This window comes from Fusarium fujikuroi, chromosome FFUJ_chr06, assembly GCF_900079805.1.
Source record: "Fusarium fujikuroi IMI 58289 draft genome, chromosome FFUJ_chr06".
Lineage (NCBI taxonomy): Eukaryota > Fungi > Ascomycota > Sordariomycetes > Hypocreales > Nectriaceae > Fusarium > Fusarium fujikuroi.
This window is the reverse complement of record NC_036627.1, coordinates 2,645,158-2,671,776: the sequence shown is the minus strand read 5'-3', so window position 1 is coordinate 2,671,776 and position 26,619 is coordinate 2,645,158. Positions and strand designations below refer to the sequence as shown.

The following is a 26,619-nucleotide window of genomic DNA, read 5'->3' as shown; positions in this document are numbered from 1 at the left end:
TTGTATCAGAAGAGGTTAGGTCCTCAAGCTTGGGTGAGTACCTTGGTATCTGGAGCAACATATATCTTTTTCTGAGAATATTTGGTCCGTGCAACATGACCTACGAGTCGTTTGTCTCGTCAAAGCTCCTATTCGTCTTGAAACCTTTACATAAGTACTATCAGCCAGCTGAGGATTTATATTGAAACGATAGTTATATTCTTGTGACCTGTATCGTATTTTCGTGACGCTTATGCTGCAGCTCTGTTACAAAACTTGGTATATATGCTCCCTTTAGCATCATCGCATCTCGCAGGCGCTGTCTTTTACCTGCACTTGTGTGTGTATAGGGGGGCTATCTGCTCTATCTTTCCATTATGTTACACCGAGACATAGCTCACCAGCGTCCTATAGAATCAATGGATCTTGTTGCTTGGCCAAAGCTCTTCAATTGGTGTTCCAGTCCCCTAGTGTTCACTTTTTGGGTAGTGTACATCACATATAAACCGCACGAGATATGCTGGCTACCTATGTTACTCGATCTGAGAGCATGCATACCACATTTACATTGGTCATTAAATGAGGCTAGCTGGCCTTAGTAGCTCTAATATATGTTCAATAGCTTCTGATGATAGATCCACAGTCTAACGGGTTCGTGTTTCAAAGGTGCTGTAAGACAGCGGAGGGCGTTTGAATGTAATGAACGAGTTCACCGCCGTTCAGACCGAGCTCTAAAAACATGGCTGGATTCATGAATGTATTTATTGTATTCTGATGCTCCTTGATGCTATTTCAAGAGCGGATGGCACAGGGTAAGCAAGGCACGGGGGCTGTGGATAGTCAGACAACAAAGCCACTCTTATAGGGTGTCAAAATAAACTCGGCAAAGAGTCCCCTAAGCTTCGGCTAGATTGAGCTAAGCATTTTTATCGCTTAGGGTCAAGGTCCTGAGTTTTCTTTCTTCCCTAGGGTGCCTAGTTAGTGGATCCCGGCAGAGCAACGATTTGCAGTGTGGAGATAGACCCCAGCGATCCTTGTGTCGACTGTTGAGGTCATTGATACGATCAACTATAAGTAATCGCAAAACTAATCAAACACTTACCATGACCAGAACAAAAATGAGTACGCTGCTGATATAGAACATCCAGAGATTGCCTGCTCTTATGGAATGAAAAGTTATTTGCTATTTGCCGTCAAGTTTTGTACAACCCTGCACCCCTATCCGAGCCTACCTACATCATCTCCAATCTTTCCTCACTTCCACACTTCCACACTTCCACACTTCCACACTTCCACACTTCCACATCTTCTACGCAAGTCAAGATGATTGCTCGAACTTTACGTAAACGTAAGGTTGTTAGTAGAGAGCAGATGCCATCGAAGAAAATGAAGACCGGGAGGAAGACCAAGCACCAAGTGGAAGATGAGTGTTTGGATGACCTGCCGCACAATCTGGGACCAGCTCCTGCTCCCCGGAAGGATATCGAAACGATTCCTACACCCCCGGAAAATTTGAAAGAAACGCAGGACTTGGAGAAAAATGCCAAAGTCGAAGAGGTCTCACCTGTGGCCAAATCCGGGATGAAAGCTGCGAAGCAAGGTTCGACGCAAACCACGGAGTCTGCAACCCGAAGATCCCTTCGCCCAAGGAAATCAACATCAACATCAAAATCTTCATACTTCGAATCTGATGATGAGACAATAACTACACCTCAAGTCAAGCTTTCATCCGTAAAGAAGGAGGTCAAGGATGAGGATCTCCAGATGGCAATAGAAGCACCAGTTCGGAAAACGGTCAAAAAGACGAAGGATAACCCGTATGGACTTACTCCTGGCTTGACGCCCTTTCCAGAGTGGAACGCCCCATCAGCAGAAGAATGTGAAGTGGTCTATCGTCGACTGGCAAAAATACATGGAGAAGCCAAAGCCCCCGAGAAGATACCAGCGCCATCTTTGGAAGTCTCGGGTTGCGGAGAGGTACCGTCTGTTCTTGATGCCTTGATTCGTACCCGCTTGAGCGCGAACACTTCCAACCGCAACTCAAGTGCGGCATTCAGGGGGCTCGTGACCACATTCGGTACTGTCGACAAAGGTATTGGGAAAGGTAGCGTTGACTGGAACAAGGTCAGAGTTGCTCCTTTGCCCACCATCGTTGAATCAATCAAGACAGGTGGCTTGGCTCAGGTCAAGGGCAAAGACATCAAGGCAATCCTGGAGTTAGTCCATGAAGAGAACACCAAACGTCGAGAGGCATTTATGCAAGAGAAGAAAGGGGGGAACTTATCTGGTATTGCCGGAGCGGGCAACAAGACTCAAGGTCAAAAAGATCTTGAAATCTTGAAGACAGACCAAGATATTCTTTCCCTAGACCATATACATGGCATGGCTCCCGATGAAGCTATGCAGACACTCACTAAATTCCCTGGCATTGGCGTCAAGACAGCATCTTGTGTTATACTCTTCTGTCTCCAGCAACCCAGCTTCGCAGTCGACACCCATGTTCACCGCATCAGTGGATGGTTGAAATGGATACCACCCAAAGCCACTCGAGATCAAACATTTAGTCATCTGGAGGTGCGCATCCCCAATCATCTGAAGTATGGATTGCACAAGCTGTTCGTCCAACACGGACGAAGTTGTATCCGCTGTAGAGCAAACACAAGCGAGGGGAGCGAAGAATGGAATGAATCAAAATGTCCTCTTGATGGGCTGATGGAGCGAACGGGGAAGAGACAGTATGGAGGGAAAGCAGGATTGAAGAAGCAGCTGAAGGAAGAGGACAGTGATTAAGTGCCTGTGGTCAGATAATTGGTTTTTTTTTGGTTAAATAAGTTGTACCTCTTCAGCATTTCGTGCCACTCTGTTTCTTACACATGCGATGCATTATCCTGCCTGTGTCCTATCACAAGCCACTTCAGCAACCATTTCATCCAAATTAGACATCAGTGGCTTAGGTGCCTAGTCATCCAGCGACGAGCGGCCCGCTATTTCTCATTAAACCCCCTGCAGAAAACGCGGCAACCCAAGCGCGTCAAGCCCGGCCAGTTTCTGACCTAGCGTTACAACTATTTTCCTATCCTGATCTTCTTCTTTCATGTTGCTCCGTAGGCTCATTGCCTTGCTGTAATACAGGCTCCGACAGGATATCAAGGGACTCCATACATTCTCTGCGACTCAGACTTTCATTCGCACAATTGTTTTATCTCCTAGGGTTGTCCCGCAAACGATCAGACACTTACGGAACGGGTTGTTTGATTTTGAAGCCAGAGTGCCCCGGCAACGATCCCTCAACTCAACATCGAATTTTCGACCACCACTACCACCAACCGACCAACCTTGAACTCGTTGCGACAAGCTTGAAGATATCATTCTATTCGCCGAATGTGATCCTCGCTAGACTTGACTGTAATTTGTCGTAGCCTCATGAAAACCCGACCTCCCACAGTACCCCCGAACCCTTTGTTTTAGCCACGATCCAAAGAGATGCGCCAACGTACCTGCGAACCCTACAATGGATCTTCATGAGCAACTCAGCCAATGGTACGAGAAGATTCAACGCTTCGACGAGGAATGTCATCTTCTGTGTCCACGCATCAACGACGAGGATAATGAAAACTACAAACTTGTGGATGACCCGGACTCATCGATTACGCAAGAAGAAAAGAATAGTCGAGTAAAGGCAGGAAAGGAGCGACTCGAAGTCACATACTGGAATTGCCTGATTTTCGGCTTCGATAAATCAAGCCAAGGGAAATGGGGAGAGCAGCTCAGCGAGAGGCTTAACGGTTGCTTGAAGCATTGCGCAGATTGTGTCTATAATTGGCACATGCAACGCAGAGAACTCTTGCAGCAATTCCAAGAACGATGGAATGAAGAAGTTGTAGTCGATATTCGGTCGATGTTGGAGCAGAGAGATGTTGAACGAATCGACTTAAGCCTGCGATGGGCCAAGGGGTTTATTGAGAAGATCATTTCAGAAGGCTCTACTTTCAAGAAATCCCAACTCGGTGAGCATCTACCCGAGGTCCATATCTCTATATACGAGGCTCTATGTTGCATGCCGTATATGGAGCACGCGGATCGAAGGATGACCTTTCAATATGTTTTCCAGCGACTTCAAGGGAAAAGTGGCCTCAAACTTGGGACCAAGGAGCCTTTGCCTGGAATGACTTACTTTATTTTTGACCTCAAAAACCAGGATCGCCGGAAATGGGCCACAGATAACTATCGAAACCTTGACAGCAATAGTATGACATTGGAACAGTTTGACTGGGCTGTCAGCAGCGGTCTGACAAGGGCCATTGAGGACATCTCTAAAAGAGAGGCTTCAGCTGTGGATTCATGGCCTGAAATGGCGCAGTTCTGGGAAGGATTCAATGAAATTCTAAGGACCTTGACTGCGGACGTCATTATGCAGCGGTTAAGGAATCTTGAACTGAGCGGCACAATCAGTCACATCTACGACCTTCTGTTCCGTCATATCCAGTATTGCCCTGCAGAGAGTGTCTTGGTGATGACCATCACAATCCTCACAAACTTTCTAAAGAAGGCACCCAGGGCTTTTTGGGATGTTATCGGCGATGCCCGGCCAAATGTTATCGCTGACTTAATCTTTGCGAGTCCCGGATACAAGAATCTTCTTCGTCAATCTCTAGAAGACTGCTGGACTGGCTACGATGGTAGCATTTCCCGTGGCCCCTTTCCTACGTCTTGGATTGATCCATGGCTCCAGTCAGTCGGCCGCGATCGCAGATATAACGCTTGCGAGATCTTAATGCACACTCTTTTCGAATCACTTGCGAAAGACGAGGCTATCGGGGAACCGGGCCGTGCGGCGTGTATTCGAGCTGGATTTGATGCTTTGCAGCTTACCATATCAACCTTTGTCGACCCCGAGACGAAGATTGGTGCAGGAACCACTCATCTCTACGCATGTTGTGCGTTCAACCTCGTTATGAAGTACAAAGGCATCATTCTCCGGAACTTGCGTGCCCCTGGCGATGAAAGGGAAGGCTGGGTCACCTTCCAAGTAGCCCATGCAGCTAAAAAGGCCATGCAAGCTGCCATGAAACTCGATATGAAAGTGTTTGCGGAGGAGTATATAGCTTGCCTAGAGGGCAGCCAGCTGCAATCCGCTGTCACTAGAGACTCGAAGGCTTTCTGGCAAGGCATTATTGAGATGTTCGATTTGTCAACCGAGCAGGTCGATCTTGCGAGAGATATCGTCTTGTCGTTAGAGCCCTTAATTGGTGTGGAACAGATCAGGGCCTTGAAGAGCGACGATAAACTGAGTGATTCGAGCAAGAACTTCAACAAGTCTCTTGCTGCAACAGTGGATATCCTTGGGAATCTTCTCGGCCGAATGTCCGAAATAGACGCTGCCACAGACCTGAATACCTTCTTTGACGACCGCCTGGCTTTCCAAGGTACTATTACACTCTCTACCCATGGAGAAGCAGGACTTGCTGAAGCAGCTGCCGAGCTGCTCAAGAGTTGGACCGGAGAGTATTCCCAGAGCGGCGCCTTCGAGCAGATGTCACAGCTGCACCCTGAGCAGACCCTCTCCTCCATAGTATGGGCCCTAGAGCGAGTTTTGAAACCTCCATACCCCTGGGGCCCTATCAGGCCCATGCTAAATATGAGTCGAGATATCCTCCGTGGTTTGACTGACCCAATGTCCGGAGTCTTGCGAGTCAAGACCCTTGAGCCTATGTCGGCTGCGAAGGTCTTGCGTTGGTGGAGCGAACAGTGGCGTTTTGTCTCTACCGCATGCAGAAATATTGAGGGATGGTCTCGATATATTCAGAACGCCGTTATGACAGAATTCTGCCGAGAAATTATGGAACTCGCTGAAGCCCTCGTCGCTGAGGATGGTCTCATCACATCAGCGATTTCCAAGGCTTTGAACAAAAGTGAAAAGGATACTATGTCGCAAATTCTTATCCCTGCAAAGCAACACTTTGGTGGAATGGAGAACATGATCCGTCTGAAGGACAAGTGGCTCGTTGATGTCACAGTCAGAGTCTTGTGCAAGATTCTGACTCGACTTCGAGAAAACAACCATGAGATCAACCCTGCCTCCCGCAAGCTTATCACTGATGCTTGCCTACCTACAAATGTCCCGGGCAAGTTTGTCAGGTCAACCAACATGACTGACCAGCAGCGAGCAGAACTTCTTCAAGCCCTTGGACAAACAGATGATGAAATTCAAATCTACCAGCTCGGTATTGCGCAGACACCATTAGCACAGAGACCCAAAGATGGGATCAAGAAACAAAGCAAACTTGACGCTTGGTCTAAGTCTGGCACATCATCCAGCAGTACAACCACGGCAGCATCATCAAGATCTAATCGCGATGACGTGCTCGATCTCAGCAGATCTATAGACAGCCCCATCCTTAGGCAGCTGGAGGCCAAGAAAGTTAAGGATCAGGCAAAGGCCAAAACAAAGGCACAAGCTATGATTAAGCCTAGAACCCAGATTGTCCCTGATAGGAAGGACATCGCGGCGCTCAAGGAAGCCAGACAAAAGGCCAAACTTGAAAAAGAGAAGCGTGATGCTGCGGTTATAGCGAACGCCAAAGCTCTTAGGGGAGAAACTGTCCCTGGTGAGGGTTCCGGCTTGCTTAGTCTCGGCCTCATCGGCAAGGATCACGGTCGAAGTGAGATAATGGTAAACAGTTCCGAAGAAGAATCTGATGAGGAGGAAGATGTATCAGATGCCGATAACGAACTAGCTGCCCTTAGCACGGGAGGCCAGACAGCTTTGGAAGAAGCTAACAAGCGGCGCATGGCAAAGGCTTTGCAAGACAAAATGCGTAGACCAGTGAAGAAGGTTAGACAGCAGCGCTCAGTCAAGGACAGGAGAGCCAGAGTCATCCCTCCCATGGACAGGTTACACAACACAGTGCTAGCCTGGGACATTTTCCATGGTGGTAACGATCCTCCCAATGGTCCAGCAGCTTCAGAAGTTGCCACCAAGTATTCTGAGCCCAGAACGTACCAGGATACCTTTTTCCCCTTGCTTGCCTCAGAAGCTTGGCGCTCTTTTGTCACAGCCAAGGAGGAGCTCACGTCTCAGCCATTCGGTATGAAGATTGCAAGCCGTGCGAGCGTCGACAGCTACCTGGAGGCGACCTTCACGATGCCAGTAGTCCAAAGCAGAGAGCGCGGTGTTTCTGAAGGCGACATTCTTCTCGTCTCGGAATCGGAACAACCCTTGATCGATCAGACAGCTCGACATTGTTTGGCTAGGGTTCACCGCATCACCTACAAAAAGGAGCTGATCGAGATCACATATCGTGTGGCTTCCCGAAACAATCCCATGACACAGGTGTTGACCCCCAATGTTAGCGTCTTCGGAGTGAAGATCACCAACATGACAACAATCGAGCGAGAATTCGCTGCACTGGAGAGTCTGCCGTATTATGATCTGATGGACGAAATCCTGAATGCGGAACCGTCTCCTATTCTGCAATATGGAGATGAGAAGATAAGCAACTGTATGAACAATTATGCTCTTAACCGAGGACAGGCTATGGCTGTTCTAGGCGCTCACGACAATGATGGTTTCACGCTTATTCAGGGGTAAGTCTCTCGGTCTTGGTCATGACGAAGCTAATATAAGCAGCCCTCCCGGTACAGGAAAAACAAAAACCATCGTGGCCATGGTTGGAACTCTGCTCTCTGAGCAACTGAGTCAACCAGGCAATCAAGGCATTCCCATGGGCGTACCTCTGCGACCGAACGGTGCACCAGGGGCACCCAAACAAAGCCGTTCAAAAAAGCTTCTTGTTTGTGCACCCAGTAACGCTGCCGTAGACGAGTTAGTGCTACGTCTGAAGGCTGGTGTCAAAACGATCTCGGGGAAAACCAAGAATATCAACGTGCTACGACTCGGTCGGAGTGATGCCATTAATGCAGCTGTAAGGGACGTCACCCTAGACGAGCTTGTCAAGGCCCGCATGGAGGGTGATCAGACCAAGGACAAAGCCAAAGCCGACCGTGACCAACTTCACGAGAATGCCGGGAAGGTAAAGGAAGAGCTGGGAAAACTGCGTCCCCAGCTGGAAGCAGCAAAGCTCATGGACGATCGAACCCTCTACAACAAGCTATCTCGTGAATTCGACGAACTGAAGCGACGCCAAATGTCCTATGGAAAACAAATCGATGCCGACAAGAGTAGCGGCAATTCCGTAGCTCGAGAGATGGAAATGCGGCGCCGCCAAGTCCAGCAAGAGATCCTCAATAGCGCTCAGGTCCTATGCGCTACTCTGAGTGGCAGTGGTCACGAGATGTTTCGAAACCTGGAGGATGTAGAGTTCGAGACAGTCATCATTGACGAAGCTGCTCAGTGCGTTGAGTTAAGTGCCTTGATTCCACTGAAATACGGCTGCTACAAATGCATCCTCGTTGGGGATCCCAAACAGCTTCCCCCTACAGTTCTGTCACAGTCAGCGGCGAAGTTCGGCTACGATCAAAGTCTGTTCGTCCGAATGCAGCAAAACCACCCACAATCGGTGCATTTGCTGGACATGCAATACCGTATGCATCCTGAGATCAGCTTGTTCCCCAGCCGCGAGTTCTACGAAGGACAACTCGCCGACGGACAGAATATGCATGAGCTCAGGCAACAGCCGTGGCACAAGAGCGCACTACTTGGTCCCTATCGATTCTTCGATGTCCAGGGTGTCCAGGAGAGGGGCCACAAGGGTCAGTCGCTGGTTAACACCAAGGAGTTGGATGTTGCTATGCAGATGTATGATCGCTTTAGTAACGAGTACCGTGAATGCGACTTGACTGGCAAGATCGGTATCATCACTCCTTACAAAGCTCAACTTTATGAGTTAAGAAACCGCTTCCGTTCGCGATATGGCGAGAACATCACAAGCATAATCGAGTTCAACACCACCGATGCTTTCCAGGGTCGCGAATGTGAGATCATCATCTTCTCTTGTGTTCGTGCCAGTTCTACTGGCGGTATCGGTTTCATGACTGATATTCGACGTATGAACGTCGGTCTGACTCGTGCTAAATCATCGCTGTGGATTCTTGGCGACTCCAGAGCGCTTGTTCAGGGCGAATTCTGGCGAAAACTTATTGAGGATGCCCAAGCCAGAGATCGCTACACTAATGGCGACGTGTTGTCTATGTTTAGGAAGCCCCTCGAAAAGGCAAAGCCGGGCGCCTACCTTCCCCCACCACCCCAAGCTCGAGACCGTGATGTTCCAATGCGAGATGCTTCTTTGGGAACGTCGTCACTGTCCTCATCTCGTCCAAACTCACCAAAGGTTGAGGGAGCTCAGCGGCCAACAGCTCCCACAACTCACATACCTGGCATTGCAGGAGGTGAATCGGCTGGAGTTCTGCCACGCTCTGCTGGGCCCCCTGTCATTCATACCTCGTCAAGCAAGCCTCCAGGAGAACCACGAAAGCGACCTCATGACGGACCAGATTCAAATCAGCCAGCTCCTAAAAGGGTATGCCCACAAACAAAACAAATGCCGAGAATAAGGTTTTGTGAGCTAACAATCAAACAGACAGCAAGTGACAATGCTCGGGGCGGTGGACTCATGGGCAAGTTTGGGAATAAGTCGCACCGGCCGCCCAAGGCTCCCACCGACCCTTCGGCAATGTCAGTAATGGGTCTGGCGCCACCTGAGAGGCCGCCTGCAGCAGCGCCGACCGGTCCCTCGTTATCAAGCAGACCCCAAGCCCCAACAGGGCCAAGAATTCCGACAGGACCTTCAAATCCGGGACCCCAATATAGCAACAACCAGGTATGTTTAAAACCATGTGCTCGATGAGTCGCTTTGCTTATAGTGTCCACAGCAACGACGCCCACCTCACCCGCCTTCTTCTCGCAAGAAGGGAAAGCCAAGTCTTTTTGTCCCAAAGAAGCGCTAAATTTCATGACAAGACGAGACTCTGTATAGCAAGCATAGAGGATGATACATAGTAGATAGCATTTCTGGGCGTTGGGTGCATTATTTCATTTGTACATGGCATCTACGAACAGGGCATAAGGGGCTGCAAAAGTTTTGCTCCGGAGGATTAGACATTGCCAAACATGCCTGACTCTTGACATCAGTCAGAAGATACGGTAGGCTGGCATACATCATACATGCGTGGGCTGCCCACGGTGATATGCAAGGGGGCATGAGGCCCCCTCCTGTGGTGGTCGGGTGAAGGACTGAATCATTAACTATTAAACCTGACCAGCCTGGAAGATTCTGAGGCCAGCTGCTAAGGTAGAGACGCTCAACGAGACCCATGGGGACTCCCGTCAAGGCTGTGACATGATAATGGCAGAGCACTGCATCATTTCCACCATCTCGTCGTCCACAGTTGAGGTTGATTGGGTCACGTGATGCCGTTGAAACAATGTGAATGGAGGAGATGGCAGTGCATGTTTGCGCTGAGCATGGGTCAACTCGCCTAACCATCCGGTAGTGAGGACGATCATCAGCGGACAGGGATCGTGTCATTTCAATAGACAGGGAGAACGACAAGGGACCCTGGTGACGAATGAAGTCAGGTAATGTCCGATCCTGGCCAAGTTCCCACGGGCAATAGTTAGGTTAGTAGTTAGACGAGGCAACTTGTACTTGTACATACACGATCACAATTGACAAAAGGGCGGTTGTGCTATGATGTAAAGGCAAATGGCGCTGGAGGCATTATTGACGACAGTGACCTTTTGGCTTTTCCAAAGAGGGTCAATTCGGCTCAGCGTATATCAATGCCAAGACGACAGAGAGTACGGGATGACGCTAGACTTCTAGATAACACTCAGTCAGGCACACACATCATATCCTCTGGCCCGTGGGTAACAGTTGGTAACTTGGCACAGTGATGACACTAGCGGCCTCCTGCAGAGGAGATCAGCAGTGGCGCTCGGAAGGGCTTTTGGCGGTTGAGCAACGACGACGCGGTATTGGTGATTGAATAAGTTTGTAACGACGACCTGAAGGCAGAACCCTGTGAGCTGAAAAGAGATGGCCACCATCCTATTGGGTTGAGTGAAATGTTTGTGAAATGTTGGAACAGGGAGCTACTCCCTCAATATTGGATTTCAGAAGACTCAAGACTCCTGTACGGAGCAAGAATAGACTATTCAGAGAGCCAAGCAAGTTCATCCTAAACGTATTCAAGTATTCTTGGCATACAAGGTCAGATTGAGGATGAAGTCTTGAGTTCAGCCATCTCCTGGCTACCTACTGTATGCACAGTTTGTAGATTGGTGCATACCTACGTAAGTGGTTCAGCAAATCGCCAAGTTTAGGACAAAACAATGCGAACATGGCTTGGGATTTCAGCTGATGCTTGGTTCATATTGGATACCTCTGCCTCTTGTGAAGCACCTGAGATACCTGAGAAGGTAACACAGCTCGCGGTGGTGACGACGAGCAGCCAGCTGCAACCACTGACCGATGAGTTTCGGCATACAATTGCTATGGATTGTTTCTTTTTCAAGGGAAAGGTTTGGGAGCGGCTGGGATTTAAAGACCTGTCCACCAACTGCATGTCTGTACATCACTTGTGGTGGCCGGAAAAGAGACATGCATAAAGCGACAACAGAAAAAAAGCAAAGAGCAAAAGTGACGAAAACGAAGCTAACCAAGGCCAAGGGTCAGGAAAATGAGATCTCCAGTGCAAATATGACTAGGGATAGTTTGGCAAATGAAACTATTTCTACGCCGATCTTGGTTGGCATCCCGAACGACCGGGTTGTCGTGCCGCATCGCGAAAGAGGCGTAATTACAACCTCAGAAAGAGACCCAGCAGATAATGGAGACGAGCTGAGCTAGAACAAAGGAGCACGATCTCCCCTTTGGTGAATCTGTGCTTCAGAGGCTCTGATTGGGGAATTGGCGAGGACGTTTCCACTCCATTAAATTCAACGGGCATAATTAGCTTTCGGATCCTGAGCTAGGACCAAATAGCGGCACTTGGTCTCAGTGGCGCTCCAGGGTTTTATGGGGGAGTGACGGCATACATGGGCTGCAGGACCTCTCTGATGCTCCTGCTCTTGCTGTCTGTCTGTTCCGACGCGGTTGGGAAGGTCCCTTGGAACTGGGATTGACCAGGTTGAAGTGGGCTGAACTGGGGGACCGACCCCCAGGATATGTAATTTCTTCTTCTTCTTTTCAACACCATCACTTCTCAATTTCCCATCTTTGTCACAATCTTGGCCTTGTTTTGTGGCTGTCAACTCAATTACCAGTGTATGATATACGGGGATACAGACTACTGCCTCTACCTTCATACCTTAGTACCTACTATCACTCGGGCCACCGGTCTGCAACCACCCGCCTCCTAATCTCCTTCCAAGCCTCCAAAAGGGAGGACACGAGAAACCCCCCGAAAGACAACCAAAGGGTGAGACTAATTTAAGAGATCCCTTCGTGTACAAACCATGCTCCCGTGAATACTCAACTGATACATCTACCTAGCTCCGGCCTGTCTTTCATGGATGCAAGTGCATCGTTGCGCAAAAGCGTATAACTCCATCTCATGTTCCGTGTCAGATGTTAAGCTGGCCCGGCATGGCTCAAGTTCTTGGCCTTGATCCTGAGGTCTCTGTCACGTCGGGCAGTGGCGCTTCTTGTCCTCGCACAACAATCCCCTCAGCTCTCACTTCTTCTGTATCTGCATCTACTGTCCCTAAAACAAATCGGCATTCGTATCTGCAAAGGCCAGGCTCTCAAACCCAAGCTCAAGCACGTACCCGGCCAAGAGCAAAATCTGCATCAAATTTGCTAGGTGGCCCCGAAAAGGACAAGGACTTGGGTTTTCACGACGACACCTTCATCGAACAGCAGCAGGAGGGGGACGGGGAACCGCATGATGGCCTTGCAGAGCTCATTGACTTTCTGAGGAATCACAGCCCTCCGTCAGGTAACTTTATGTCTATCCCCGATGGAATTCCCCCGGAGGACAGGGGCCGATGGTACAGGCTCCGAAAGCTAGGCAAGAGGAGTAAATCACTCTCCAAGTCGCCTCAAACCATTCGGCTTCCAGACTCAGCTGTCTCAGGCACAACAATAGGAGGACATCGACATATTGCGATTTCCATACCCTTGGATGCCTCGCCATTTGGTCGAACTCCCAGGTCTCAGTATCCTATATACCAGCACCGGAGTGTGAGGCCTCTCACTTCTCAGTATGCTCCTACTAGAGCAGTTTTGAACGAAAAAGGCGTCGTGACAGTGTTACGGACTGTCGCAGAGGACAGAGAATCATCGCCTTCGGTGAGCCCGGCAAACTCTCAGCTTCTTTTATCTACTATCTCTCAAAGATCTCCAAACTCATCGATCAATGGGCACTCTACTCCGGCCCCTATTAATAGCAGCCACCAAAGTACGGCACCGGAATATTTGAACACTCTGGCAACGCCTCCTCCGAGGGTAGTGACCCCAGACCAAGTCAGACAAGCTAATGAGCAGGGCCGAGGAATTCAAAGCAACGGACAGGGGAACACACATGTAGAAAGCCCAAACAATCAAGATAGAATCCCTTCGCGGAGTCCCAGCTTGACAGGGGGTCGCTTCGTATACCTCGGTGACCTGTCGATCGATACTATGATGTCTCAGTCAACCAAGACAGAAGCCCATCAGGTTCCTACTTCACCTGCCCGCCCCGTTTCCCAGGATGGATCTTACCAACCTTCGCTTTCGAAAAGCATAATGACCACAAGCGAGAATGATCCTGTTGTGGCAGAGGCTCGGCCGGTCGAGGCAAGACCAGTATCAGCCAGAGATTCGCGCATTCGATTATCCACGAAGAAAACCGAGGAGCCTTCTGTTACTGTAACCACCAAAAGCCCACTACGTGTCCAACGTCAAGGCTCTAGGAAACAGAGAACAAAGGAGAGATCCTCAACCCCTGAAGCCAAATTGTCACAGAGTCGCCGTGACAAGGTCAGGGACAAGAAAAAGAAGGACCTGGAAGCTGCTTCCTTGAAACGGCGCAGTATGATATCTATTTCGATGGACCTGCAGCCCGATTCTGAGCAGGAGACTATCAAAGAGGCGTCTAAAGAAACGGCAGAAGAGCCACCACCATTGCCACTCAGGTCTCCCCAACGCCAAAGCATGTGCCCCATCATGGTTGTCGCCAATGTCAAGCCATCACCTCCTCCATCAGGGGTTATCCCAGCATCCCCGAGGAGACAAATGACCGCAAACCCAGAAGACTTGACCTCTGCTGTGAAGCCGAAGCCGGGCGATGCGGCACCTAAGCAAGAAGACGACACACCCAGTCGAGCAATTTCTCCGTCTCCGGCCTCGTATCAGAACGGGTCACCGACACCTCCCCAATCCGCTCACTCATCACCAACTCATAAAGTGGACTCACATGACAGAACATCCCTTTCGCGACGTCGGGAGTGGAGTGCTGCTCGAGAACAAGAACGTAAACGAAAGGAAGCTGCCTCGAACGCCAGTCCCCGGCCAAGGGCAAGGAGGGCCGTCACTATGAGAGAAGACACTGGAGACAAAGCGCCCACCGTGGAAAAGGAGGTTTTGCGAAGATATGAGGCTTATCGCGAGTATCGCATCAGAGAGATGGAACGGAGAATCAGGAGATTGGAGCGCAATGGAGATGTCTGGCTTCGTGCCCTGGTGCCAGTATTAGACAATCTCAACCGCACGCTCGCTAATTCTCAAGACGGGCACCCAGGCGGGGCGAAGGGGTGGATCTCTGATGATGACCGTTCGAACTTTCAAGCAACGTCTAAAATGAGACCATCGAGCCGAGGACGTATGATGGCAAGGGCAGGGATATCAGAGCGGGAGTTTCTGGAGCAGCTTGTACGGACTAAGGAGGAGCTTGAGGCTGGAAGTGTCAGCGATGACGTGAGCGGCTTTGATACAATTGAGCCTCTGATGAGAGAACTGGCTGGTCGATCTCGACTAAGCTTTGAAGCAAGATCACTCGGAATGGATGATGAGGGATTGTTGCATTCTCTTTCCGAGTAGTGGTCTGCTAGACGATGTATAATCCAAGTACAGCAGACGAGGACGGGAAGATTGATTTGTTTTTTTCTGCGGTATTGGAATGGCTGGTTGGTTTGTGTGCGGGGTGAGCGAAGCATTGGATTTTGTATACATTCAACAACGTTATAGTATAGCCTCGCACCCGACGTGCATTTTCCTAGCTAACGCCTATCACGATAAGTTTAGAGTATTTCCTAGTATGTATCGTATCTATCTAAAAATAGCAAGTTCTTTTTGTTTAGTTTCACAGAATTAATAATAGGTAGCTCACATGGCGACAATCCAAGGTTATCACTAAGCCCATTGCATTAGGTGGTGAAAATAGACAGACGCATCGTATTTACACCTACAATGTCCTATCCTAATCTTGAGATTCTGTTAAATGACATCTATCTCATGCTAGCTGTTCCACTTTAGTTCACACGACAAGAAATACAGAAACTACCTAGTTTCAAGCCAAAAACCACTTCTGTTTATGCCCAGTTGGGTAACGAGCTTCTGCACTTGAATCGGGCCCGCTCAGGGGGAGCGAGATCTTATGACGTAGGCGATCCCTCACACGAACGTGCGTCTACGCATCATCAAAGACATGAGATGCCATGGAGCTACATGATTTTCAAGGGAAGGGTGAAAGAAAAGTGACAACAATCAACCTTTTATACGGTCGTTAGAGGTGTGGACTATGACACGAAGTTCGACCTTCGTCGTACTTTACATTCATCCTCTTCACAACACCCAATTTGTTCAATCAGCTTGACTTACTTGTAATAAACTCTAAAACATCCAACCCAGGTGATTTAACCATGAGCAAGCCCTGGATCTTTGTATGCCCTTCGACCCGAGGAATTGGCTATGCTCTCACTCGACACCTCCTCCAGAAGACATCCTTGCCCGTCCTTGCAACAGCTCGTCTCCAACACGACCCAGAAACCGTAAAGAAATCACTTCTCGAAGGTCTCCCCGAGAAAGAAGGTCTCACCAAACGTCTGTCAATAGTTCACGCCGATGTCACAGACGAGGAGTCTCTCATTAATGCAGCTTCCAGGGCTGCTGAGCTGTTCCCCCCTGACAAGCATCACCTGCGGCTTGCGTGCGCGATTCCTGGAGCCCTCAAACCCGAGAAGAATGTTAACCAGATAGACGCAGAGGCTAGTTTGGCGCAGTTCCGCATCAACACCATGGGTCCTCTCCTCCTTATCAAACACTTCGACAAGTTTCTCCCTAGGCGGAGTTCTGAGCTCGAAGACAGCCCCAAGAGTGATGAGGTAAAGATGCCTCCCTATTCGGTGTGGCTCAGTATGGCAGCTCGGGTTGGCTCCACATCAGATAATAGGGCTGGGGGATGGTTCTCATATCGGGCGAGTAAGGCGGGAGTTATCAGCCTGGGCAAGAGTTACGACATATTTCTACGTGGGCGGAGTGGTGATAAGGCCATCTCCATTGCCTATCACCCTGGCACGGTCAAGACAGACCTGAGCAAGGGTTTCTGGGAGAGTACAAAGGAGGGCAAACTATTCAGCCCTGAATTCGCTGTCGACAGACTTGTAAAAGTCGCAACAGGCCTCCCCTTGGAAGGGCGAGGCAAGTGTATGGACTGGAACAACAAGGAGATCCTCCCATAATGTGAGACATGGAAACTACAGGGTCATAGCATTCGGAAGTTTGAAAGGATAATTATGCTTAGGGTTGTCTGTGTGAAAAAATAAGTTATTAAACCAGTATCTGCTCTGCCCTTTCACCGAGATCTTGCCAGCCAACATATCCATATGAGACCGTACCAGATAGCGACTGCTATCCCTTCACGGCCTAATCATGCTATCTTTTCAAACAAGGTTAAGCCTAACCACATAGCTGCAGTACCTCTTGGTCTATAGCTCCACTTCTTGGAAGGATGCTCCATCTGGTGTAGGTGCGGTCTTCGCGTTTGACTCATCCTCTGCATCATCATCTGACGCTTCTTGCTTATCATCATGTTCGGTTTTACTTGATTCGCCATTATTGGCGGGTCGTAGGGCAATCTTCTGCTCCTCTTTATCCTCGAATCGTACCTTTTGTTCCTCTTGAGGTGACGTCTTCGTCTTTTGCTCGACCTCGACTTCTTCTTCTCCGCTTTCAGTGCTACTACCGCTGGAGCTCTGCTTTCCGCCGTTCCTTTGCGCGTCCTCTTCCTCCTTCTCCTTGACCTTCTCGTCTAGCTTCTCCTCTGATGGAGATGCCTGCTCACCGTTGTGAGCAGGTGGCACGGGCAGGCTCTTCTCCCCCTTCTCTGGAGGTGGTGGGGGTGAGGCTTCCTCGGCTGGGGGGCCTGGTTTCATAGCATCAAGATAGAATTTGGTAACACCTAGGATGCGGCCGCTCTTCTCGCAAGCCTCAACCCATTCGGGACGTACGACGGGAATGTTGCTCTCGACAGCTTTCTCCCATTGCTGCCCACGTCCCTCAGTGGTGACAAAATGCGTCGTGTCAATGCGGACGCCATCAACAATCTTGGCCCCGATGCGCTCGACCGCATTTGTCAAGCTGTCCTTGACGGCACTAGGCAGAATACCGGTAGTAATGGTAATACCTCTTAGGTCCGTCATTTTGTGTGTCCTCACAGAGACGCGCTCACTGATGAAGGTGCCGGCGCTTGTGCGCAAGACCAGGTGGAAGGTATACTCTGTATCGACAGCAAGGCCGCTAATCTTTGTGCTGTGCATCTGTAATGGGCGAGGGATGTTTCCAGCCTTTTGGCCATTTCGGTAGAGACTCAAAGAAATAAGGTCGGCCGTAGCAAGCTGAATAGGATCCCACTCAAGAACGACCGATGTTTGGGTGGCATTGCGGCATCTTAGCACTGGGGTTGTAGGCTCGGAGGCACCAAATGAGTTGTAGATGCTGTCTTGGAGGGCCCGGAATGCGCGATCGGCGGCAGCTTCTTTGGTCGCGTTCTGCGAAACGTTGATGTCGACGATGCTGCCTGACGAGATGTTGGGAGGGAGGAGGATAGATGGGAATTCGATCTAAGGACACTCGCTGCATTAGCAATTATCACAAACAGACAAGATGCTTCAAGCTCACCAAGCGCTTGTCCGGTGTCAGAAGAACAGTAACACCGGCATCGACCTTGCCGACAGTGAGAGAGACGAGCATCGTTGCGAGTGTCGCAGCAAACAAAGGGTGATGATGACGCCGAGGGTAGTCTCTAGGCTATCACGCAAGCGGAATAGAGAAAGTGAAACAAGGGTATCTTTGAAAAGAAGAATCTATAGACGGCGCTGACCAAATCACCTATCTGATCTGTAGTTGAAGCGAGAAAGGTTGCTGATAATTGCGAATGCGATAGGGATGGAACGTCGACGTGGAATCTTTGGTTGGGACGGGCTGCATGAGCAAGGACACGCACGCCAGCCAACAAGGGCACTAAAGACAAAGAGCTCCCCGCCAGCTCCCATTCAGCCTTCAGCAGCAAATTTAGACAAGACTCCCTGAAGCTTAGGCCCAGGGCCCCTAGCAGGCTCGCTACCTAGCCGCGCCCCTGTGAGGCTCTCCGAGTCACTAGGTGGTAGTACATACTGTAGGTACAAAGTGGGGACTCGGGGGCTACCTAAACGTAGAGGGCAAAGCTCTCACACCTCCTACCGGTGGATGTTACATGGATATTATCCTCATATACTGAATGTCTCATGTTGAGACTACCTTAAGGTACCTTACTTAGTGACGAATGCTCAACTTGACACGGTCGAATCGATTAATATACAGTCTATTAGTGAAAACATTGGTATCAAAGCATCAAGTATACACATGACTTACTAGCCCTCATCTCTGATCCGTCTACCACTAGGTTGGCTCCATGCAGACAAAGGGATTCCATAAATTCCATAACCAAAACCTATTAATGATACTCGCTCACATTCCTTCTGAGAATGCCACTAATTTCCTAAACACCAATTTTTCGCAGAATGCACCCTAGTACCGATATATCCAGTCTTGGCTCTCAAGTATGCCCACCTATCCATGTCTCTTTTGGGACATGTGTTCTTCTTCCCAGGTTTGCTTCACTTGCTTCGCAACAGCCTCGCCAAAAATATGAGCTGGGGCTTGGGCGACTTTCAAAGGATCGTGGATCGTCACCATAAGCGTTCCTCGCGGGCCATTCATTGAATATCCGAGATCTTTCAAGGCTCTCCAGAATGCGCCTGTCAGCCTTTTGGCCATCAGGTGTCGCACCACAGTACTGCCCCCTCCCCTGCATATTGTGTATGTCCAGAGAGGCTCCTCAGTCAACTTGCGTCGGTAATTGCTCATAATTATGGGTAACATTGGTGCTATCCCAGGCCTTAAATGTTGCAGATGGTAAGGGTGTAGGATATATCGAGGCGAGTATTGAACAAGGCAGTTGAATAGTACTTTCACTTTTTGTTCGTCAGGCCCCAGGTGCAGACGTGTAGCCTTAGAGTTGTCGTACTCGATGCCTGTTTCTTGAAGAAATGACCAGACTTCTGGTGTGGTGAGCAGTCTTCCAGATGGTAATACATGGTCATTTGCTGGTGGGATGAAGATCCGGGGTGTTTTAGGCCGTCCTTTCGTTCCGTCTCGATTCGGCGATTGTCCTGGTCTGTTGGGAGTTCTTTGAGGGCGCTCTTTTGTATTTTGGCGCAATGTTTTTGTGGCTGACGAGTAAAGTCGATAGTTGGGGGAGGGTATCGATCGCAGGAGTTTGATTCCTGGCAAGACTTGGGCTGTTGTCATGATGGAGGATTTGGACGGGATACGATCATGTTGAGATGGGATATGATGTTTTCTTCGGAGGTGAGACTTGCAGTGGGCGCCTCAGTGCCGTTCATTCGTTGCCTTAGTTGCGAGGGAGTGCGTCGGGCAAGTTGGAATCAAGGATGATGAAGCACGATGCGCAAATCGATTCCATGAGTTTGCGATTTCCCAACATGCTCAACTAGGAACGCCACATAATTGTGGCTGTGCCGCTAACCAATCTGCGTCATATTATTCAGAATATCTGACTTTGGGCACAATGTTCTCTCTTCTTAGGATAACCTCTGAACTTAACAAAGAATTAATTAACTCTCTTTATGACTAAACCAATACGCTTTAGGATCTTGGGCTTCTTATTCTTCTTATAGATTTCAGACTGGAAGTTTAACGTATTGCATTGAAAATATCTTTGCTGCGCCACGCTTGAGTCACTGTGGAGGACAGAATCACAAGCGCCCAACCAGCTTTTGCCTCTTGTGTCAGTCAGCAGCGCAGCCCAGGAAAAATCCACATTCTTTCCCAAGCCAACAACGACACCACAACATCATCACCAACTCTCTTCTTCTCACCAACACATCTCTTCCTCACTTCACGCATACCGACAAACCGCCAACATGCCTAAGAACAAGGGAAAGGTAAGTCCCACAGATCCCCTCCTATACTCAACTGTCTTCCTTTTTCATTCATGGATCGCATTTTCACGCGCCATCCGCCAACCGCCTGCCCCGCCCCCACCATCATCGCTCTTCTGCAAGCAACAAAGGAACCGTCTCTAACAGTCGGACAGGGTGGAAAGAACCGCAGACGTGGTACCAAGGAGAACGATGACCAGCGCCGAGAGCTCACCTTCAAGGAGGATGGCCAAGAGTATGCTCAGGTCGTGAAGATGCTTGGTAACGGTCGTCTCGAGGCTCTGTGCTTCGATGGAAGCAAGCGCCTCGCCAACGTAAGTAGCCCCAAGTTTGCCTGCCTAAGACGCGGTGCAACAAAAGCAGGACGCTCATGTCCTTCTTTCTGCGACTCATGCTAACATCTCCTTCGTAGATTCGCGGTAAAATGCGAAAGAAGGTCTGGATTAACCAGGGTGATATTATCCTCCTCTCTCTCCGTGACTTCCAGGACAACAAGGGCGACGTCATTCTCAAGTACACCGCCGACGAAGCTCGTACCCTCAAGTCTTACGGCGAGCTTCCTGAGAACGCCAAGATCAACGAAACCGACTCTTTTGGCCAGGGAGAGGATGGCGAGGCCTACTTCGAGTTCGGCGACGCTGATTCAGACGATGAGTCTGACGATGGCGCCGCTGGCAACAAGAAGGAGGTCGACATTGACGACATTTAAGTTCGACAAAGCCCTCCAAATCCCCTTCTCTCTCTCTCTCCACCGAGCCCCCGACGCTACCGGGTGATACGATTGTATTTCGCCGCTGGTGTTGTTGATATTGTCTTCTCTCTCAAACCCGGAGCCGAGCACCCAAAGCTCTGTGCGTCGGGTCCCACGACAGTAGTTGCTGTGGAGTCGTAGACGGCCGTGGTGGGAGGGACGTCACGGCATGTCGTTCTCTTTTGGACTTTCAGTATCACGATCGAGTTTTCTGTCTTGTTCCGTTTTTAGGTAGTTTTTACTGGACGACCATTGTTTTTTCTCAACGCTTTATGATCATCACATTCGTCTCAAAAGCACAGGTTAGACAAGACAAGAAAATGCTTACTATTGTTTCATAAATATTCTTTGATTCTCGCATTGCATTAATGTCGTGAACAATAAAGGCAGCCCAATGTATTGGCTAGTCATTCTGTTATGTTAAAGAATTTCGTTAATGCTATGGGTGTCTATAAAACATAACCAACTTTTGTCATGCCAACTGGAAATGGTACAGACGCGGTAGAACCAATTTGGTAATACAAACCCGACCTCAGATGCTTGTGCTGATTCGCAACCAAGATACGTCTGCAACTGGTTGATTCCTCACAATCCTCTTCGTTACCCATAAGTGCAAATTTTATAAAAGACAAGTCGATGATCTTCTGTCGACTATATCTACCACGATCTTTCTTCCTTCTCTTGGATTTTGTGTTGACATGGTTCAGCTCACCAGTCATCGTTGTCACTCTCGTCATCTAATCTAGTGTTAGTACATCAATCTTTACCGACAAAGGCATATTGAACTTACCACTCTTAGAGACCTTTTCTTTTCTCTTCTGGAGAGCAGCAGCCAGGGCATCGGCCATGCCACCGCCGCCGCCAGGCGCACCAGCTGCTGCAGGTGCAGCATTCGCGCCGCCAGAATCGCCGCCACTGCCAACTTGAACACCACTGCGGTCGCGAATCTGTGAGCGATCAACCTTCTTGAGGGAGTTGATTCCGCCAGCACGTTGAATGCCTTCCAGCATGGCTGATCGGCTAGGATCACCTCCTGCAGCAACAGGAGGGAGAGGAGGCGGTGGAGGTGCACCAGTTCCAGGCGGCATAGGGGGCGGAGGAGGCGGCGGTGCACCAGGGCCTCCAGGAGGTGGAGGGGGCGGAGGAGGTGGAGGAGGTGCACCATTTGTTGATGTTGGTGGTAGCGGAGGAGGTGGAGGAGCACTTGTCACCGGTAAGGGAGGTGGAGGAGGAGGGTGATTGTTGGCTGCTGGAGGGGGAGGAACCGGCCGGGAGCTTGGAGGCGGCAGTGGTGGAGCTGAAGAAGCTGGTACTTTGGGAGGCAGAGGAGGAGGAAGAGCTGCAGGCACAGGGTGGTTATCGGCCGGTCGGGGTGGTGGTGGCGGAGGAACAGGCCCACGGCTAGGTGTTGGTGGGGGTACTCTTGAACCAGGAAAGGGAGGAGGAACTCCGAATCTGTGACTCTCGTTCTTCTGTGTTTCTATGGGAGTCTTGGCCGGTCGCGGAGGAGGGGGAGGTCCAGGAGTGGGCGTTGCTGGAACAGCCCTTGGAGGATCTTGACGTGCGAATTTGCCAGCGTCGGCCAATGGAGGAGGGACACCAAACTTGGGTCGAGGAGGTGACGGCGCTCGTTCAGGCGCAGCATCCTTCGCCGGAGATTCGGCTTTGCCCGACCGTCTCGGGGCTGGAGGAGGTGGGGGGCCGCCTTTTCTCGGAGCAGGGGGAGCTGGAGGACCGTCTGACTGAGGTCGACCACCGGGCGGCGGTGGCGGCGGAGGCGCTCGAGAGCCTCTTCCTTCATTGCCGTTCGCGGTTGGCGTTGGAGAGGGTGCTTTCGCTGCTGGAGGAAGAGGTGGTGGCGGTGTCGAATGAGGCTGATTGGCCTTCTGTTGTTCTTCTCTCAAGAAGTCGACAATAAACTCTTGGTTTTCTTTGATGAAGTCGTCCGTCAAACCCTTGTCTTGAAGATCTGCACCAAAGTGCTCGCGCCACAGAGGATCAAACGCATCTAAAAGTGCGAATTCAGAAGGTTTTGAGCCATTGAGATTGGGCGTTGAGTTGACAACATGATGCTGGATGGAGTTATGTGGCATCCGGGGAGACTTCGGAGGGGTCGGAGCTGTGTGCTGAGAGCTGATATGAGTCGAATGGCGATGTCCGAATAGCCCTCCCAACAGGCCATGCTTATGGGCTGGCTGGGCACCTCCACCGAAGGGTGTCGACTTTGTAGCTCGGCTTGCATTCTTCTCTCGCTCATCCATCTTCTTCTTGAACTGTTTGGCCTCCTTTTCGTCGACAAAGCTCAGACCAGCCAGGCATTCTTCAAGTTCGAAGGTATGAAAAAAGGTCCGGTCTTGGTTGTAGTTCCACGTATCGAAAATCTCCTGGTCCCAGATAACTCCTCGATTGGAGGGCTGAACAAGTTGTTAGCATGCGGTGGTTAGATGTGGTGGAAGCGATGTAGATATTGGATCGTGGACATACCGAAATATCCACCATCTTGATCCAGTATGTATTTCCAACAAGATCGTTGACGAGCGCAACGGCTCCCTGTAGTCCGGTGTATGTCCATTTTGAGCGATTGGGATATGCTACGTAGAGTCTGGCAACAGCAACGGCCTGAATCTTGTTGGATTGCTTGGGGATGAACCGCTTCACGGTATCCTTATCATCGTCGTTAAGAATAGATGGCATTGTGGCGGCGCAATCGAGTATTGATTACTATAGCAGTGTCGTGTGATCGAATATGCCAGAGAAACAGTAACGAAGGATATGAGCCAAAGGTAAGATGGCTTCGTCGGTTGTCGCCTGGACTGGACGCGCGGAGTGGCGCTTGTCTGGTCTCTCCTCTTCCAGCGTCTCGTCAGAATCGCTTGGCGCTCGCGTGAGGCAACCGAAATCCTGGGGGATGGAAGGTGCAAGCTCTTGTCGCCGGATAGATAAATATGGTTAAGAGAGTGTGCGAGCAGCGCCCGAGCTTTCGGGCTTGAGTAGAAAGGGATCTCTCTCGGATAGCGCAGGCGAGCACGGATGGTTGTCGCACGTCAAAAGGTGTTCGTCGTCCGTGGGGAACGGGAACAGGAACAGGAACCAGACTGGGCCAGCGGTCGGTTGGGATGATGTGTGAAGAGCCAGAGTCCAGTCCGTAACGAGAGAAGTGAGCACCAGCCACAGGCTAGAACCCTTGCAGTAGCACACCTACCTGCTTACCTACCTCTGTAGCACTGTACCACAGCCACTTTAAGTAGTTCTTGGGGCGGGGCAACCTACGCCCACGTCTTTGTGCAGCGGGCGGGACGACAAGTTTGCTTTTTGGTAGGCGGGAGGGAAGTGGAAGCTCAAGGTAGTATGCCAGGTATGTAGTGATGGTTTTATGGCGGTAATTGTGACTGTGACATGCAACGCAAGCGGTCAACTCACAATGCATCAGGTACCTATCGAATGGTTCACCGCTTCAGCCACTTTGCCAGGTTCTAGAAAATTCGCATGGCACCAGTCGACTGTTGGGCAGCCAGAGTTTAGCAGCCTATCTTAGTAGATACCTGGGGAGATAGCTGCTGTCACCTAAGGTAGTGGGGTTTTTAGGGGCATCTAGGCTGTTGAGTCGGGTGTGTTACAAAGATGATGTGCTAGCTAGGTATCGACTAATAACGGAACATCTTGGGAGGCAACGAGAACAAAATTCTCACATGATTCTGGGTGTATGTAAATATCTGGATGTATTCTAATACTACGAAACTTCGAGTCTTCATAAACCCCAGTGTCTGGCCGTACGAGTCTTGTCTCGGCTCCAAATCTAGACTACTAATGATGAGGGGCAGATATTGGATGGCTGCGTGTCAGCAGGGGGTTCCGAGGCTGCCGTTGGTTAGTGCCATGATACCAGCATGAGACCACGATTAGCACTCGACACGTTCCAATGCAAGTCATGACAAAATGTCTTGAGTGTTGTATAAATAGATCGTAAAGTACCTAACCCAGTCCTAAATCCACGTATAGTCATACAGTCATGTCAATAAAGCGACTTCTACCACAGAAGTCGACCGCTTATTTCTTGTTCAGGGCCTCCATCTTGGCCTTGCGCTCCTCCTTGGTGCCCTCTTCTTGGGGCATGTCTTTGGGTACGGCGGGTCCGGGGTGAGCGTTAAAAGCAGAGACCTTGTCCTTGGCCTCATCCTTGATGGGTTGAATGGAGAATTGCTTCTCGCCCTGTTAGGAAAACGGTCAGTGTTGGGCTCAAGAACTAAAGCTCCGGTACAGGGCAGTCAACTCACCTCCTTCTGTTGCTCGGTGCCAGTCATTCTGATGGTTGTTTTGGTGGTTGGTTTAAGAAAGTTCAAGGTTATTTTCGTGATCTAGTTTCTTTGTTTGGTTGATGCGAGATCTTGTGGCTGCTCAAATCTAGGTCGTCAACGTCCTTTTGTAGTCGCTGGCCCGCCCATATCATGAGGCGATGACGTCGTCTTGTCTGGCCAGACTACGTACTACGTAAGACCATTCTGTGGCGCATGTTGCGACAACCAGAAACGCAAACTCTTTAGGGAAGTGTCACAAGAGGATGTACACAACGTCTCATTGGTCCCGTGTTCCCAAAAACCGCCGACTGTTGAGATCACTGCATAGCTAGGTGCTATCTAGGACACTGCAGGATCTTGAACAATGACGTGGAGATGGTGGTCATGGTGTGCACAATGTGTGTAAGTGGATATCGCTAATAAAAAATCAAGGACGAATAGCTCAGTAGGTAGGTATCACAACTTGGCCAGCTTGGTCTCAGGAATGAGAAAAAGAGGGAATGCAGAAATCCGAGGTGCTGCTCAATCTGCTACGCTGACAGAACATGTACCACTTTGTGGTGTCTGGAGAGTTCCAAAAATGCAAAGGGTTAAGCTGTATTCATCTTATCATGACTTGTGAAATAGCGTGGCTACCGAATAGACTAGGGACTTGGCCATGGCCCTTGTATTCTAAGGAACCGTCAGCTGCATTTACTGCAATGTTTTGCAGTAGTTTTGCCAGCATGTCAGTCCCCATATGCGACACGAGCTCTCATATCAATATAAAACAGATGGCATCTCATCAGAAACCAGCCCAATGTGCTAAGCTGGCGCAGGCTTGGCAGGTAAATCTCGAATGGCGGGGAGGTGACACTGTCGCTGATATGAGGCCGACAAACAGGATCAGCACAACATATTGATTATCATTAAAGAAATTATAAAATAATAATAATGATAATAAAACTTTTGAGAACAAAACAAAAAGGATAACCCACAGCAAAGGTTTTTCATTCTGTCTCGAAAACTACTAATCTATGGATGCCATAGTCACCAATCGACATTCATTTCCATCATGGCCCGCTCTGCCTTATGCATGCAACTTACACATTCCCCGCCACGGCTCTAGCTCCTCGCTAAGATCTTCAATACATCATTCACGACTATAGTAGGTTGTCATTTCATCAATCCCTTCAACACATCGCCTGTCAACACCAACATTTGGGTGGCCC

The 26,619-nt window shown here is 49.8% G+C and overlaps 9 protein-coding genes; 5 read left to right on the top strand and 4 right to left on the bottom strand.

Moving 5' to 3' along the window:
- Positions 1-1,302: 1,302 nt before the first annotated feature.
- Positions 1,303-2,769, top strand: FFUJ_06163 (uncharacterized protein; the record flags this gene model as incomplete). The annotated part of the gene is made up of 1 exon (XM_023579457.1): positions 1,303-2,769. One exon carries the CDS (start codon positions 1,303-1,305, stop codon positions 2,767-2,769), a length of 1,467 nt encoding a protein of 488 aa, XP_023432291.1.
- Positions 2,770-3,490: 721 nt separating this feature from the next.
- Positions 3,491-9,885, top strand: FFUJ_06162 (related to SEN1 protein; the record flags this gene model as incomplete). XM_023579456.1 has 4 exons in its annotated part: positions 3,491-7,566; positions 7,610-9,458; positions 9,519-9,758; positions 9,811-9,885. 4 exons carry the CDS (start codon positions 3,491-3,493, stop codon positions 9,883-9,885), a joined length of 6,240 nt encoding a protein of 2,079 aa, XP_023432290.1.
- A 2,642-nt stretch (positions 9,886-12,527) lies between these two features.
- Positions 12,528-14,960, top strand: FFUJ_06161 (uncharacterized protein; the record flags this gene model as incomplete). The annotated part of the gene is made up of 1 exon (XM_023579455.1): positions 12,528-14,960. One exon carries the CDS (start codon positions 12,528-12,530, stop codon positions 14,958-14,960), a length of 2,433 nt encoding a protein of 810 aa, XP_023432289.1.
- Positions 14,961-15,781: 821 nt separating this feature from the next.
- FFUJ_06160 (related to short chain dehydrogenase) lies at positions 15,782-16,600 on the top strand (the record flags this gene model as incomplete). The annotated part of the gene is made up of 1 exon (XM_023579454.1): positions 15,782-16,600. One exon carries the CDS (start codon positions 15,782-15,784, stop codon positions 16,598-16,600), a length of 819 nt encoding a protein of 272 aa, XP_023432288.1.
- A 246-nt stretch (positions 16,601-16,846) lies between these two features.
- FFUJ_06159 (related to chitin biosynthesis protein CHS5) lies at positions 16,847-18,110 on the bottom strand (the record flags this gene model as incomplete). XM_023579453.1 has 2 exons in its annotated part: positions 16,847-17,980; positions 18,039-18,110. 2 exons carry the CDS (start codon positions 18,108-18,110, stop codon positions 16,847-16,849), a joined length of 1,206 nt encoding a protein of 401 aa, XP_023432287.1.
- An 858-nt stretch (positions 18,111-18,968) lies between these two features.
- On the bottom strand, positions 18,969-19,709 carry FFUJ_06158 (uncharacterized protein; the record flags this gene model as incomplete). The annotated part of the gene is made up of 1 exon (XM_023579452.1): positions 18,969-19,709. The coding sequence occupies one exon, from the start codon at positions 19,707-19,709 to the stop codon at positions 18,969-18,971; it is 741 nt and encodes a 246-aa protein (XP_023432286.1).
- A 635-nt stretch (positions 19,710-20,344) lies between these two features.
- On the top strand, positions 20,345-21,071 carry FFUJ_06157 (probable eukaryotic translation initiation factor 1a; the record flags this gene model as incomplete). XM_023579449.1 has 3 exons in its annotated part: positions 20,345-20,365; positions 20,518-20,676; positions 20,775-21,071. 3 exons carry the CDS (start codon positions 20,345-20,347, stop codon positions 21,069-21,071), a joined length of 477 nt encoding a protein of 158 aa, XP_023432285.1.
- Positions 21,072-21,821: 750 nt separating this feature from the next.
- On the bottom strand, positions 21,822-23,807 carry FFUJ_06156 (related to component of actin cortical patches LAS17; the record flags this gene model as incomplete). XM_023579448.1 has 3 exons in its annotated part: positions 21,822-21,850; positions 21,904-23,527; positions 23,598-23,807. The coding sequence occupies 3 exons, from the start codon at positions 23,805-23,807 to the stop codon at positions 21,822-21,824; spliced, it is 1,863 nt and encodes a 620-aa protein (XP_023432284.1).
- Positions 23,808-25,160: 1,353 nt separating this feature from the next.
- On the bottom strand, positions 25,161-25,414 carry FFUJ_06155 (uncharacterized protein; the record flags this gene model as incomplete). XM_023579447.1 has 2 exons in its annotated part: positions 25,161-25,322; positions 25,388-25,414. The coding sequence occupies 2 exons, from the start codon at positions 25,412-25,414 to the stop codon at positions 25,161-25,163; spliced, it is 189 nt and encodes a 62-aa protein (XP_023432283.1).
- Positions 25,415-26,619: the final 1,205 nt, after the last annotated feature.